General features: G+C 41.4%; 1 protein-coding gene across 1 annotated transcript in view; it reads left to right on the top strand.

Moving 5' to 3' along the window:
* The window catches only part of LOC145330871 (endoplasmic reticulum aminopeptidase 1-like), a 112,349-nt gene that overhangs the window by 79,267 nt on the left and 16,693 nt on the right, over positions 1-16,389 (top strand). Inside the window, exons 29-32 of the mRNA XM_080175534.1 lie at positions 2,322-2,387; positions 9,443-9,504; positions 10,172-10,223; positions 14,177-14,274. Of these exons, the coding sequence (XP_080031660.1) occupies positions 2,322-2,387; positions 9,443-9,504; positions 10,172-10,223; positions 14,177-14,274 (278 nt within the window). The remainder of the gene's footprint in view (positions 1-2,321; positions 2,388-9,442; positions 9,505-10,171; positions 10,224-14,176; positions 14,275-16,389) is intronic.

Here is a 16,389-nt window from a genome sequence, read left to right as displayed (position 1 = left end):
ATTTCCAATGACCCAACACAGTTATGGAATCTCGACGACAAAGATTTTTTTATCCAATCTTGACAAGTGAGGTATTTTTGGAAAGAGGAATATATATAGAAAATGCCTATGAAAATTAGAAAATCCGCAGAAATCATATTTGCAAGTTATAAGCAAAAATCTGCAATGTTAATTTGCAAAATTAATTTCATGCCTTAAATGACTTATTTAGAAAAAATCTTTTTATGAAATGTGTTTATTTATAAGTTTAGAACATACTTAAGGCAAAAAAAATTTCTTCAGTGTTACTTTTTTCACCTTATATATGAAAAAAGCAGTTTCTCACATTTTATGATAAAAAAAGGTATATGAACAAAAAATATGTTTTTTTCTTGTTGTAAACACAATAATTGGCATAAAATCTATCATCCTAAATGTAAAAATCAGATATAGAATCCTTTTTAGAGCAAAAATAGTGCAAAAAGTAACCAAGACATTTTTGCAAAGTATGAAAATCTGAAGAAAATAGTTCTTTTTGATTTTGGTATACATATCAGATAAATGTATATAAAATTAGTGATCAAAAACTATAAAACAAGTTATAACTTTTTCAACCCTATCATTGATTAAAATGCACTTTTAGGTTTACTTATTACCAAAGTAGCACATAAAAACTCTTTTTATTAAGTTATTAAACAAAATAAATTCAAATCAACAATTAGGCGTTTTTTAAAATGCAGTAGACCATTATGTAGTTGGTTTTTTGGCATTTATTTTGTTTAATTACATCATAAAAAGAGTTTTTATGCACTACTTCGGTAATTCTTAAACCTAAAAGTGCAATTTAATCAATGACAGTGTTGAAAAAGTTATAACATGTTTTATAGTTTTTAATCACTAATTTTATATACATTTATCTGATATGTACATCAAAAGCAAAAAGAACTATTTTCTTCAGATTTTCATACTTTACAAAAATGTCTTGGTTACTTTTTGCACTATATTAGCTCTAAAAAAGGATTCTATATCTGATTTTTACATTTAGGATGATAGATTTTATGCCAATTATTGTGTTTACATCAAGAAAAATCATATTTTTTGTTCCTATACCTTTTTTTTATCATAAAATGTGAGAAACTGCTTTTTTTATATATAAGGTGAAAAAAGTAACACTAAAGAAATTTTTTTTGCCCTAAGTATGTTCTAAACTTATAAATAAACACATTTCATAAAAAGATTTTTTCTAAATAAGTCATTTAAGGCATGAAATTAATTTTGCAAATTAGCATTGCAGATTTTTGCAAATAACTTGCAAATATGATTTCTGCGGATTTTCTAATTTTCATAGGCGTTTTCTATATATATTCCTCTTTCCAAAAATACCTCACTTGTCAAGATTGAATAAAAAAATCTTTGTCGTTGAGATTCCATAACTGTGCCAATAGAAAGGTTGCACAAGACGGTTGCGATGTGGAGATACAGTTATTTAACCCTTTCTCCCTCTAGTGTTTTTCTCTAATGAAATAACCGTCTATTCTTATGTAAGAAACTTGAATTATAATCAGCTTCTTATTGATAGACAGCTGATATGTTTAGTAAAGATTCCATTTATCAAAATTTTGTTTGTTGATTGTCTGTTATGTCACTAAAGACATACATGTATATAGGTTTTGTTTGTTTCTATATTTAAATACTAGCGGATACGCCTCTAGAGGCCACTAGCGTTCAAGTCTCTACGATACATGTTGGGGTTGCGTTGAAATCTCTCTGCATAAAAGATTTAATTTTTTGGTGATTTCTCTTGGGAGGGCGATGGTACCCTCCCCCAAAATAGTTATAAACCTTCCCGGGATCTATAAGAAGCTACCCTGTAAAGGAGAACCCGATCGGTTCAGCGGTTAGCGAGATCCTTCGCTACAAACATACAAACACACAGATAGACACACATCCTGTTACTTTATTATAAGGATTTATCTTTTTTCTCTTTATGATCTCACTTTGTTTGTTTTTTGTTCTTCGATACTTATGGAATATGGATGTTGCCATTTACTTGATTGATAGGTTTTCAAACAGTAAGATGCTTTTATGATTATCTATAGTTTCGTATTATAGACAGCTTTCCGCGGATGATAAAGTTTATGAAAACAGGATTTTCGGAAAACTTCGGCCCCTCGGGTCTAAAAAAAATGATTAATTTGATGATTTTTAATTTTATATTCGTGAACAATTACGATGCTATACATAATTTTCAGTTTGGCTGAAAACCGGTTCTAATTCAGCGGATTTTGATTGGTTTCGAAGCCAGAAGTAAAAACTATTATAATCAACTTTGTTATTTTTAGGAGCTGGTTTACTGTGCGGGAATCGAGAATGGTACACTACAAGATTGGGAGTCTACTTTGGCTAAGGAACTTTATCATAAGAAAATAATTTTACTGACTCAATTCGAATATATCAATACTGTACAATTACATAACAACTGAAATTCGCAATTTGAAGTATCGCAGATCTGAATGAAGGCGTGAAAATGATCCTAGGACAAACGTCGGAGTTGAAAAACTTTGGAGTGGAAACTTAACCTTACCTATTTTAGACCATCTTATAGGTTCTTAAAAATGCATAACCCCTGCGGGGGGGCTTTTTTGTACATTCATATCTTAACCTAACCTAATCTGTATATATATATTCTTAATTCTCCGATGTTTGGGACTCCTGCGTTTGTCCTGGTGTGGTATCCGCCGAGGATAAATGGCAGACACCGGAGTTCAGTTAGATTACGGCAGTGTGACAGACGTGGACACCCCGGTCAGGGGTGCCATAGGCATGGCTCACGGTTGCCGAATACCACAACTCTCCACTCGGAAGGCTGGGAGAGGGTTTCCCTACCAGACTTCCGACAGTGGTTGAGGCCTTCGGTCCGCTCCTTAGGGCTAAGATATATACAAATGATAATGATTCAATGGAATCCTAGTGGTGAGTGTTTCTCAGGGCTGATGGGCTCCCAACGTGGGATAGAAGGCAGAGGCTGGCTTTGGTTGGACACGTAGTTCAGCGCCGGCAGGTGTCAGGTTGGCGGGTGGCACAGTTGTTGCTGGGACGGTCAACAGCGGGGCATTCTGGTTGTTGTTGGCAGCGGCTGGGGCACTGGCTGCCAAGTTGACCGTCTGGGCGGCAGCCTGACCTCCCGAGGGGCCGCGGGGTCGTCCAGAGGGCGGTCCTGGCCTGCCTGGGCGGTCATGCCCGCTATCGGCTGATTGCATGGACACCATTTCCTCGGCTGCTTCCCGGCCGATGGGAATGGCATCCCAGTCTACTGAAAAGTCCCGGGACTTGGCATGGGTGAGCCGGGCTCTGGCCAAGGCCTTCCTGTACAAAGTTGGATGGTACAGGAACACTTGTGACATCGCATTCATGGCTGCCCGTACACCTCCTTGTGCTGCTGCCAGGGAAATGATGGTCAGGTCCCCCAGCAGTTTGAGGATTAACAACAGCAAGCACAGTATGGCTGCGCCATCTCCCCACTCGTGAATAGCTTGTCTGAATCCAGCCCAGACATCCAGGGCGGCCTCTCCTTCCTCCGCCAGTCGGTCGATGTTGTAGGACACTATCCCATGGTCCCCTGTGGCCGAACAGCTACCTTGCTGAACGCATGAGCCATAGGACAGGCCGGTCAGCATGGCGCTTTTATACGCTGGGAACGCCAGCAGCTGCTGCCAGTCGTTCAACTCAGCCTGCGAATACAAGCCCCCTGAACTGAAGTCATCCAAGGGTTCTGTCAGTAGCTGCTTGGGCGTATCCAGCGGGGGTGGCCTCTTCTTAGGAGCGGGGGTTAACTCTATCCAGCCTTCCTCCGCATGCACAGTCAGGGGGTATGTGGAGGAGCAGGGAATCTTGGTGGCGTGGCCGCTATACACTCGTGTCACGGCGTCTACAAATCCTGTGGGCTCCACTGGTACTTTGTCCCAACATTCCTTGTGTTCACGGACAACATATTTGTTGCGTTGGCAGGTAAGCTGGAGCAGGACATCTCCCCTCAGCACCGAGAACGTGCTCCCCTGGACACGCACCGGGTGGGCCGGGTCTAGTTGCTGGAGCTTCCAGCAGTTGGCCGCTACTTCTTCTGCTGCTGTGCTTTTCATGCGCGTCTCCAGAGTAAATCCAATATAACCTGCATGTATCTGGGCCTGCAAGGGGACATCAACATCCCTGGCCGATACTCTGGGCAGCGCCGCCGCGGCTGGGTCAGCTGCCACGAACAATGCTGGGTGGTTGGTGGCATGGGCCTCAAAGTCGCAGTTCACTATTGAGGTGGGGTTGGTCATGTTGATGAAAAACTGGGCTTGATGGTCAACCAGGAACGCATCCATCACTAGGCTAGGCTGGAGGCTGCGGATCAGCCTCAAGGGGCAATCTCTCCCCAGGTGGTCCCACACGTAGGTTGCTTCCCCAGTGATGCAAGACAGCTCAGAATGGGGACATTCTAAGGCCAGGTGGTCAGATTGGGACTCCACCCGTCCATCCTCTACTACGTAGGTCTCTTCCTTGACCAGCAGCCGTCGCTCCTGGAGCACTAATTCATTGCGGTACAGCTGGCCCTCGAAGTGGACGTCCTCCCCTTCACAACCCACCCCCTCGGGGCTGTTGACGAGGGCGCCCACCATATCGAGGGTGAAGAACAGGGGATGGTTCAGCTGGAACGTCAGTGGCTGGGTCTTGCCTGGCAGCGTGTAGACTCGGTTCCTGGCCAGGTCTCGGCACGTTTCTGGATCTATCTTGGTTGGCCTCATGAGGGTGGGGACCGAGGTCACCTTGAGGTGACCCCATACCCCACACCTGAATGTCCACTGGGACACAGTGAGCTGGCAACTGTATCCTGTTGTTTCCCTAATCTTGACTTGCTGCAGGACGTGTACTTCATGGCCCAGGGGCACCTCCTGGTGTAGAGGTTCCGGGTTGCACATCTTTTCTTTATTGTAGGCTGTGACGTGGGTGGGGTTGGCACAGTCCCATCCCACCAGGACGTAGCTGGTTGTAGGCCACACAGCTGCCAGCAGTAGTCCCCACAGGACCATCCACCAGTGTGAGAAGCTACCAGACAGCCATCTACCTCGCGCACGCGGCTGGGGATCTTCGGCTCGGGTCGCGGCTGCTTCTCGGGGCTGGACACGGCTGGGCTGCTCCTGGCTAGGTACAAGTTTCCATTGAGCGTTATCTTGGTGTGGCCGGGGCACCCTGATACCCTCCCCAATGACAGACTGGCAGGCGACTGGCGCTTGCCTGGGTGTCGGCTCCCCTAGCCCCAAGGGGTCCCTTCCCTTGTCCATGGCATGCCCAGTGGCATGGGGCTGAAGTGCGTGTGGCACAGGCTCGCCCTGACTCACGTCCCTCCCCTGCCCTAGGAACTCAGGTGCATGTGGCACAGGCAAGTCCTTATATCCCCAAATTTCAATCTCCCCAGCCTCTGGTGCAGGGGGCACAGGCAAGGCTGGGGTTTTACAATGGTTTGGATACAACACATTTGTTAAATTTAACTTATCCTGGCTCGACTGGAAGTGCTGGGCAGCTGGGTTCCTTCGGCTGGCAGGGGGCGCTGGATGGCGTGTAGTTGGGCTCTCCCTGCAGGCTGGTGGCGCTGGCTGGCTGGGGGTGACGGGTGTCACCCCTTCCTCTGGGACTGCTGGCTTGTTCCAGGATCCAGGTCTCTCGGTGGCGGCGACGGTTGTCGCCCCAGGCACCAGGTTGGAGGCTGGCTTGTTCCAGGATCCAGGTATCTCGGTGGCGGCGACGGTTGTCGCCCCAGGCACCAGGTTGGAGGCGCTGGATAGCACCCCCCAGTCATCGCAGGTGGCGGCGCCGGGTGGCGCCCCATACATCGACTCTGATGCGCTGGCTAGCGCCTCCTGCCTCTCTCGTTCAGCGGCCGCCAGGGCCTCCCCGTACACCGTCTCAGTGACGCTGGGTAGCGCCCCTCCACTCTTGCTGGGTAGGCTCGGTCGAGCAGGCTCCATCATGTTGAGGCTAAAAGGCTGGGGCCTCAGAACTTCTGGCTCGGCGATGTTGTTGGGTTGCACAAACTCTGGCCCCAGGTGGTTGAGACTGAAGCCCAGGCCAACCCGGTTGGGTTCAGCCGCGCCGCTCAGTACGTTGATCCTAGCTGGAACGGTCCCAAACTGCGGCATCCCGTCGGCTCGGCCCGCTGCGTTGGGGGCGGCTGCTTGCTGCGGTGGCACTGGGGGTGCGCTCCCTTCCATATGGGCCACTCTGCTGGGCTTTCCTGGGGGAGCACCCTTGTCTGCGGTGCGCCTGCGGACGGCTACCTGGTCCCAGTCAGCTCTGCACTCGGCCGCCGTGTGGCCGGCATAGTGGCAGCGCTCGCACTTGGCAGAACGGTCACGGCGTGGCTGGGTGCGTCTCTCCTCTAGGCTGACTTCCATAGGCGTCGGGCAGTCTCGAGCTCGGTGGCCTTTCCCTTGGCAGCGGAAACAGCGGCCTGGAACCTTGTCATCTGGAGCGACCTTCCCCATCTGGTGGAGACCCGGAGCCAAGGCGCCAATCTCCATTGGCTCCGACTCGTCATATTGGGGCAACTGGATGCTGGCTGATCCTGTGAGCCCGTCGGTAGCGTCCACTAGGCACACACCCTCCTTCAGCTGCTTGGTAATCATTGTGACGGTGAACATGGCTCTCCGTGTGTACTCAGGTACACTGGTGATCTCATGACTCATCATTTCACGTTTCACATTAGCGTTACGAATGCCACGGTTTAATTCGTCCACTAATAACTCGAGATCCTCATGGCTGTAGGCGTCCCTATACAAGGCACACTTTGTTGATATGTATGCTTGTATAGGTTCTGTCGAGTGTTGCCTGTAATCCCTAAACGCTTGTTTAAGCGTCTGGGATTCAAAGGCGGGACGAAATAACATTTCACACTCGGCCTTGACCTGTTCGTAGGTCAAGGCTTGGCCTGCCTCGCCAAACAGATGAGAAGCCATTTCTGCCGCTTGCCCTACCAGTGACAGTAAAAGGGCGTTGCGGCGGTTGAGGGAGTCATGGGGCGGCACGCGGTAAGCCGCCCATGACATCTCGAGTCTGCGGATGTGGGAGCTCCAGGATTGCTTGGGTGGTCCTCTATACTCCGGCAGGTTACTCAGCATCAGCTTGCGGTACTTGGCTGGAGCCGGCTGAGGGTCATCCTGGAGCCATCCTGGGGCTTGGTCGCCTCCTGGCGCTTGCGGCTGTTCCATCGGGTCAACGGTTCAACGGCGGGACACAAGGTTATAAGGCAATATTATAAATGGTTTGTCACTTGAGGCTTCTAGCCTAACAGCCAACACTGTTTTATCACTAGGTTGGTGGTTTAGTTACAAAGATATAGCTGTACTTATCACTAGTTGGATTCTGAGGTTGTAGAGTAGGCTGGTAGGGGTAGATAGGTGTTGAGGGTCTGAACTGCTGTCAGGAACTGATTTGGTTTTCCTTTATCACACTATAGATAGGAGGAAGAAGCTTGTAATTCTTTATTTTCTAAAAATACCTCTGTTAGATGCTATGGAGTAGCTCCGCTCCGGTGTGTGTGTGTGTGCGTGAAATCTCCTGTCCTTGCAACGCGCTTACGCACCATCAAATCCGCGCACACAGGTAAAACGCGCACTTATCCCTCAACTCGCTCTCTCATTGGTCCGCTTTGTCCGTTGAATTTTATGATATTTCCGCACTCCGTTGCGCTACCCGTAAATGGCGCTCTGTGTTCCCGGTCACTAGCTCCACACCGTGGGCGGACTTAGTCAAGTGTGGGTAGGAGGGGGGAAGCGCGTGAGGGGACGGGGTAAATCCGTCCGTTCCCCCTGTGAGGAAGGGGGGAGTGCTGCGGGTTTGAGGTAACTGTGTGATGAGGTAATGGTGCCCTTTCTCCTTAATCCTAGGCTTATCTGTTATGTCACCTTGATTGTATTTCCTTCAATGGAGAGTGGGCCCCTCCCTTTCCTCTGAAATAAGGGGTGTATTTTTGTTGTGCTGTAGGCTTGGGGTGGTTAGATTGTTTATCAGGGCATTTGTTATATTACATCTAGCTTCTATTTTTGTCCTTATCACAATACATAACAGATTTGTTTACCAAACCTGTTCTATTTTTAGTTGTTATCAAAATACACAACAAATCCAAGCCTGTTCTATTTTTAGTTTTATCACAATACACAACAAATTGTTTGCCAATCTTTGCTCATAAATCTATTGTTTAACCATCACACCAGGGTGGTAATCCCTACAATGTGATATAATATCTGTTTTTCTAGATGGGTGGCTGCGTTGTAGCCTCTCAGGATACTTGGAGTTGACGTAGTTTTCTCTGCTTTGGTGCACTACACTCGTATGTTGGCTCGCAGCTCGCAGCTATGTGGCGTGTTTCAGCCTATCGGCGGCAGGGAATGTCCCGTCCTGCTAGCGCCGCTGTTTAAACGTTTAGGGGATAAGAAAATAATCTAAAACTCAAATAAAAACTTTACTTCGATCATAAACATAAGTTGAAACCTCTAAAATCTGTCTATATAACAGCTCTATAGTATAGATGTATATACATATAACTACCCCTTCCATTTTCCAAGGACCTTTTTCGCCTGCTACCAAATTGTTTTCTGCTACTTAGCTGTGTGAATATAATCGACACCATTGGTTGATTTTCAATGACCCAATTGAGAGTCAGCACTTGGATATTTAACCCCTTCTCCCTCTAGAGTTTTACTCTAATGTCTATGGCATTATTTATAGACGTTAGACAAGTCGCATGGAAGGGACTTTTTATACAAACGAACGGACCCAAGTGAATTGTAGAAGAGATGGGAGATTGTACCCGTACCTTAAGTTTTATAACGTTGGGGAATTTCATGTTCATCAATATATTTTTCATTGTCCTATCCCTTAAGATTCCTGAGTTGCACTGCTGAAAACAAAAATGAATCTATTTTTCAAGTTTCACTCATTTAATCTTATTTGTTGAACTTAAATTCTGTTTACTTTGTTTTACTCTTGTTTGTACTTAAACAATGATGACACAGGGATCTAAAGGGATAAGGCAATGGCCGATAATTTTATGTACATCCCCAATGATAATACATAAAGTGGTCCCTTCTGTAGTTTACAATTAATAGTAGAAACGTTTGGACACGCAATTTAATGAAGCAACCAATAAAAATTCACTAAAGTACCCCAAAGTTGTTAAGTCATCGTATAAGCGATGGATCTCTATAATCAAGTCCTAAAAATATCAGTATGTCCCTAAATAGTATTATGTATTTATGCAGTTTTGCAACAAATTTTACTTACAATTTTGTTTATACTTATGCAATGATAATCTGATTATTCAGTTCTGACACTCAACAAGTGTTAGCGTTCGTTTGTCCTTCAATTTTAGAGCTTGGCTTTTATGGATGTTGTCGTCCTTTTTATGATAAATATACAATTACAGTACCACACAACACAAATACCATCTGAGCGTGCCCTGCTTATGAAAGCTCTTACTTGTACTAGGTAAAGCACGTTTCTTATGTTCTCTTAAATAGCTTATCCCAAATTTTAGGAATAGTCCCTTTCGTGGCAACGAACCTTAAGGGGCGATTCGTCGTATTTTTAAATTGGCTTTTGATAGGTTAGGTTATATTTGGTTAGGTGATTGCCACACAGGGTTAAGCAATTGGCCCCGCAGGGTTAGAGCCCCTCGCAGGAGCTAGAAATAAGAGAAAAGCTATTGCTAAAAAAATGAAGAATCGCCCCTTAAGGAGCGTTGCCACGAAAGGGACTATACCCCAAATTTTTAGCTTTGCTTAGAGAAAGATTAATTTTAAGATTTAAAATTATTCTTTCTCAATTATGAAAGTAGATTTCATAAAAATTTGTATTCAAGGTATATTTAAAAATTGCTAGACACCAAATATATTTAATTTGATCAATTCGACAAAATTTAATTGAAAATCTAAAATATCTATACAATGTATTATTTTATATATTCAAATTTTTAGTTTTGAATTTATTTGAAATATTTCACACAATTATTTTAATTGAAGAAATAATTTAAATATTTTTAAATCTTTTTGTTTTATCTTTTTTTATTTTATAAATCTCTCAATTGTTGACCGTATATTTTGCCTTTAATTTCAAGCAGCTTTGCTTCTATACAACTAATTCGTCCTTGTTTTAGGGATACACTGATATTACAGCAGTATCTTCACTTTACTCTCGATAAATCTAAGGTATTTTCTCGTATTCATTCGAATCCGGTGGATAGGAACCGGTTCTCATCCATACGAAAAAACTATGTCTAGCATCATATTATATCCAGTTTTCTACAAATATAGAAATGTACAATCATAAGATTAAAACCAGTTTTTTTAGCCGGTGCCTTCGGCACCTCGGGGCTGCAAAAACTAGTTTTAATCTCATAATTGTACATTCTATATCCGCGGAAAGCCGTTTATAATACGATGCGAGAAATAACTATTCTTTTTAATACAAATGGATTTATTATTACTTGGAACTTACACCAAAGTAAACCTTGTAGCGGGCTAAATAATGATCTTCCCCCATCATCCCCCTTTTCCTTACCCCCTTACCTCCTACTGGTTTAACGAAATGAACTATAAATGACAGGGGAAATTGACGACAATTTTTCCTCTGTCATAATATCCACGTATATTCTACATCCATTATAGTACATAATTGTTTAGTTTAAGTTTGAATTTAAGAGCAAAGTTGATCATTACTTTTGGGAATCGTTGATAACGAAGCTTATAAAAGGTTTTTTTAATAGCCCCCAAGGAATTAGAGATCCCAACCAACAAACACTGTTATTGCACATCCTTTGTCTGAAAGTTCATACTTGTGCATAGTTATCCTCTTATTCTATATCCGCGTTAAGCTGTCCATAATACGATGAAAGAAATAACTATTAAATATTGCAAGTTGTTTATAGTTGTCTACAATTCTACATACATAGTATCAGAGGTAGACAGAAAGGACATTAAACTAGTCCTCAAAGTTTTATTATAATTTTTTATTATTTTGTAGGCTTATCAACTTTGAGAACTTTTATTGAATTTTGATTGGTTGGTTCATTACGTTGTGTGTTCAAACGATTTAACTACTTATTGTAATCTACATGGTAATTTTGTGTATCATTGGGGATGTACATCCATTGTCTTATCCCAGTTATATCCCTGATCAAAGAAATAAGTGTAACAGAACAATATTCCCTAATGTCTGAACTTTCTACAAGTAAAAATTGAATCTGGTACTCTGGGTAAATGCAGGGATCTAAATGGATAAGACAATGGCAGATAAAAATGTGTTCATCCCCAATGATGATACACAATATACATCCCTTCTGTAGATTAAAACTAGTGGTTGAAACGTTTTAAGTCTCAACTTAAAGAAACAGCAAATAAAAATTCATTTAAAGTCTCCAAAGTTGTTAAACCAACGAATAAGAAAACGTTAAGTTAAAACTTTTAGGACTAGTGTAATAAACAGCACATTGTCCCCTCTCTCTCTCTCTAGGCAAATATAATGCAAGACAGTATAGTGTATTTTGATAAAAGCAACGATGTCAACATCCATAAATAGCGAAGCACAAAAAATTTTTCAAGCATAAAAATTATTTATACGTCTTTTTTGCATGCACAACACATGGATTGCCAAACAAAATAAATTGTATACTGGATGCTTTTTGGACTTTGGTATCTCAAGAAAAAATATTCACTACTCCATATTCAATAGCAGCAGAGAATATAAAAATAAATCGGATCACAAATATATGTAGAGATCAGTCAAACAATAAAAGCGGCTAAAAAGCTGCTTTAAAACATTCCGACTGCCATGGCTGATATATATTGAAATATTCACCATTAAGATGGCGATGTTGACGTAAAAAATCAAAGGTCTACCTATATTAGCAGCTGATTATATAATCTAATTTATCCTTTAGCATTACAGACTGACAGACAAAGTGAAATGTAGAGTTGATTTGCTACTAAAAAATAGCGACATCAGTCGAATAAATCGACATACTCTTTTTGAAATCATAGAGACAGCTTAAAGTGCCGCCAAAAAATGACTTTATACTATAAAATGACCAATGAGAGGCCAGTATATATTTTACCATTGGTCAATTACAATGTATACTAGCCTATCATTGGTCATTTTATTGTATGACGTCATTTTTTTGTAGGCACTTTACGCTGTTTCGAAATCTTGCCTCTTTCTTTATGGCGTCGAATTTCTAAGTCGCAATGCATTCACGCAACTTCCTCCTGGTTGTATAAAAATGAGATTATTATTGATTAATTTTTAGCTCATAAATTAGGTAAAAGCAGCTTTAGTAACCGCCATTTTTAATTCAACCACGTAGTCACGTGTTGCAATTGTGATTCTATAGTCTGTACAAGAATGGTATAAATAGTTTATCTAAGATGAAAACTTTTAAGTTGAAAGGGATCTCGTCAACTTAAATTTATCATTCCTAAAATACAAAATATTATCATTGACTACCTTTATCATTTAAGTTTATAAATTAAATTAGACTTTGTGAAGCTTCTTTACCACTAAGATTTAGGTTAGATTAAGTAAAGGGTAGAAGAGCCCCGAAGTGATAGGGCCCTGTGGGTTAATTTTTAAAAATAAAGATTTAAGATAGTGATATTTTCGATGGTCAGCATATTTGAATGAAAGCAACATACAAAAGATGTTAAGATACTTGCATAGGATGTTACTCAATGAGTTATTAATCGCTTTCTTAAGTATTAGGGTCAAGGAGTTTCCTTCTTTATTTCCTCGGAAGATGGCTTAAAACCTGATAATGACCAAAATTTTTCAATCTATAATACAAAGTAGAACGATGTTTGTGTGTCTGTCTGTTTGTTTGTAGCAAAGGATCTCGCTAACCGCTGAACCGATCGGGTTCTCCTTTTCGGGTAGCTTCTCATAGGTCCCGGGAAGGTTTATAACTATTTTCTTGGGGGGTGGGAAACCCCCAACCCCCACCAAAATAAAAAATACCCAACCCCCCAAAAAAATTTCTTTTTAAAACTAAAATTAAAATAGAAATATTTTTTCTCCATTTTTCTTTTAAATCTAAAATACGAAATATTGGTTTGATCAACCATCTTGGGGCATAGCCCCTAGAGGCTAGGTGCGAAGCCGCTAGTAATCTATAAATTCCGTAGTAACCTTTTAGGAGAAAAAAGAAAAGTATTGCAGAAAAAAAGTTTACTTGACTGACTTTGGACATATGAATGTCAGTTAGGTCCAGGCATTCTAAGGGATAAGACAAAATAAATAAATTTACATCACAAATGATGATAAACAAAATTACCTTCTCTGTATATTAATCACTGCTAGTTTGAACCTACCAGTCTAAATTTAACTAAATTATCCAAAAAAAAAATAGTTATCGAATAAGTTATAAGATTATTATATACTAGCGGCTTCGCTTGCCCCAAGAGGTGATAAAAAAAAAATTATGGCGAAAATCGTAAAGGACCATGGAAATCTCCTTCAAAAAAAAAAAAAAAAAAAAAAAAAATGGGGGGGGGATTTTTTGGTTTTTGGGGGGGTTGGGGGTGTCCCACCCCCCAAGAAAATAGCTTAAAACCACCACAGGACCAATAGGTAGATACCCTGAAGAGTAGAATCCGATCGGTTCAGTGGTTACCGAGATCTTAAGGGACAGACAGAAAGACGGACAGACGGACAGACAGACATCGTTCTACTTTGTATTATAGATAATTTTGAGTACAAGTGTAATTTACATTCCCATGTCTTACCCTTCCTGATTTGGTCAGAAATAGAGGAAATTAAACTTTATCAAAGTTACTTTTCTCCCCAAAATGTAAAAAAGGATTACAACATCCATAAAAGCGAAGCTTTAAAACGGTATGACAGACGAACATAAACTCTTGTAGAGTGTCAGAACTGAATATACGAAATATGAATATATAAGTTTTGACAAAATTATACGTAAATTTGTTGCAAAACTTCTTAAATACAGAATTCTGTTTAAGGCCTTGGTAATAAAGATGCTTCGCTCAAAATTTTCCCTAAAGTGAAGAACTAAATCTGTTTAGTAATTAACGTGATCTTTACGGATAAAAACTCCCTACTATATACAAAAGGATATATATAGAATCTATTAATAATATTTTAATGGCAGGTTCGAAGCCAGGATGTACGAACAGTGTTGATCAACATAAGTAGCAACCCATCTGGTACAGCTCTAGCCTGGAGACATGTTAGGAGATATTGGGAGAGGTAAGTAGCAACCCATCTGGTACAGCTCTAGTCTGGAGACATGTTAGGAGATATTGGGAGAGGTAAGTAGCAACCTCTCTGGTACAGCTCTAGCCTGGAGACATGTTAGGAGATATTGGGAGAGGTAAGTAGCAACCCTTCTAGTACAGCTCTAGCCTGGAGACATGTTAGGAGATATTAGGAAAGGTAAGTAGCAACCCTTCTAGTACAGCTCTAGCCTGGAGACATGTTAGGAGATATTGGGAGAGGTAAGTAGCAACCCATCTGGTACAGCTCTAGCCTGGAGACATGTTAGGAGATATTGGGAGAGGTAAGTAGCAACCCATCTGGTACAGCTCTAGCCTTGAGACATGTTAGGAGATATTGGGAGAGGTAAGTAGCAACCCATCTGGTACAGCTCTAGCCTGGAGACATGTTAGGAGATATTGGGAGAGGTAAGTAGTAACCCATCTGGTACAGCTCTAGCCTGAAGACATGTTAGGAGATATTGGGAGAGGTAAGTAGCAACCCTTCTGGTACACCTCTAGCCTGGAGACATGTTAGGAGATATTGGGAGATGTAAGTAGCAACCCATCTGGTACAGATCTTGTCTGGAGACATGTTAGGAGATATTGGGAGAGGTAAGTAGCAACCTCTCTGGTACAGATCTTGTCTGGAGACATGTTAGGAGATATTGGGAGAGGTAAGTAGCAACCTCTCTGGTACAGATCTTGTCTGGAGACATGTTAGGAGATATTGGGAGAGGTAAGTAGCAACCTCTCTGGTACAGATCTTGTCTGGAGACATGTTAGGAGATATTGGGTGAGGTAAGTAGCAACCCATCTGGTACAGATCTTGTCTGGAGACATGTTAGGAGATACTAGGAGAGGTAAGATCTTATGGAGGTGTCCCTTAAAATGACAAGTCGTACACCCACCCTGATCGTGAAGTACATTTTTAAAAGGGGGAGAGGGTAGTTTTTTCATTGTTTGTAGGTCGAGTTAAGTAGGGTTGTATTGAGTATTTGATATGCATTTTAAAAGTTACTTACACCCTTAATTTCAATTCATTTAAAAATAAAAACGGAGGGGTTTCAGTGCTCGATAGACCCTTAAAGGAAAGAACCGATGTTATACCTTTTTGATCTGGTGCAATTTACGGTATTAATTAGATAGAAATGATTGTAAGAAAAAGTTATTTCTGCACATTGTTATGACCGATGTAAGTAACTTTACAAGTGTGTAAAAATCAGCTTTTTTATGGATTTTCTTTCCCACTTCTCTCATCATTTTTATAGACACTTTGTAAAGTTACCCGGATAAAATACACATGAAGCTAAAAAACACAAAGAAAATAAATATATTCGCGCATTTATTTGCAATGAATTATACATTGTGCAATGCAATATTGAATAAAGGCTATTAAGGATTGTTTGTAGAAAGCCTTTTGCTATTTGCAATGTTGTTAGAAAATAAGACCTTTGATCAGCTTTTAGCCTAACTAAAATGGCCTAAAACCTTATTATGACTAATAAGCATACTTTCTAAAGATTTATTGGTATCCGGACAGGCAGACAGACGAACAGACAGTGTTCAAATTTGCATTATTGATATACATCTAATCTAGCTATTTGATAATATCTATAATATGCGAATAATATTGGAATTTTTCTATCTTTGTCAAGGTTGATATGAATTCTTAGTAGCAAAGAACCTATAAAATGTTAATAATATCAGTTTATTCTGTTCGCCCTGCTGTTTGACTGCTCTCAATTCGGTTCTCTTCTCATTTCCAACTCTTATTATATGTTTATTTCAACTAAGCAGCAAAGCTGCTCTATAAATGTTCTTCTGTCCCTAATAATATGTCTTTCCTTTACTTCGGTTCCAACCCCTTATCTTTTACTTTTTTTCTACTCCTCCCCATCTCACCTTCTCTTCTCTTTCTTCCCTTTCTGCAAATTCCCTTTTCCATCTCCTTACCTTTTTTCCTCTCCCCTTTTCCTTCTACACGTCTCCCATCTTCTTACCATTTCCTTCCTCACTTCTCCCCTTCTCCTTTTCCATTCACCTTTCTCCCCTTTTCATCTATCATCGCCCCATCTCTTCTTTTTATCTCCTTCTACCATTTAATCTT

The sequence above is a fragment of the Acartia tonsa genome, chromosome 10 (assembly GCF_053477335.1).
Source record: "Acartia tonsa isolate MP-2025a chromosome 10, ASM5347733v1, whole genome shotgun sequence".
Taxonomy (NCBI): Eukaryota; Metazoa; Arthropoda; class Copepoda; order Calanoida; family Acartiidae; genus Acartia; species Acartia tonsa.
Note: the sequence above shows the minus strand (reverse complement) of the source record. Positions and strands in the feature narration are given on the sequence as shown.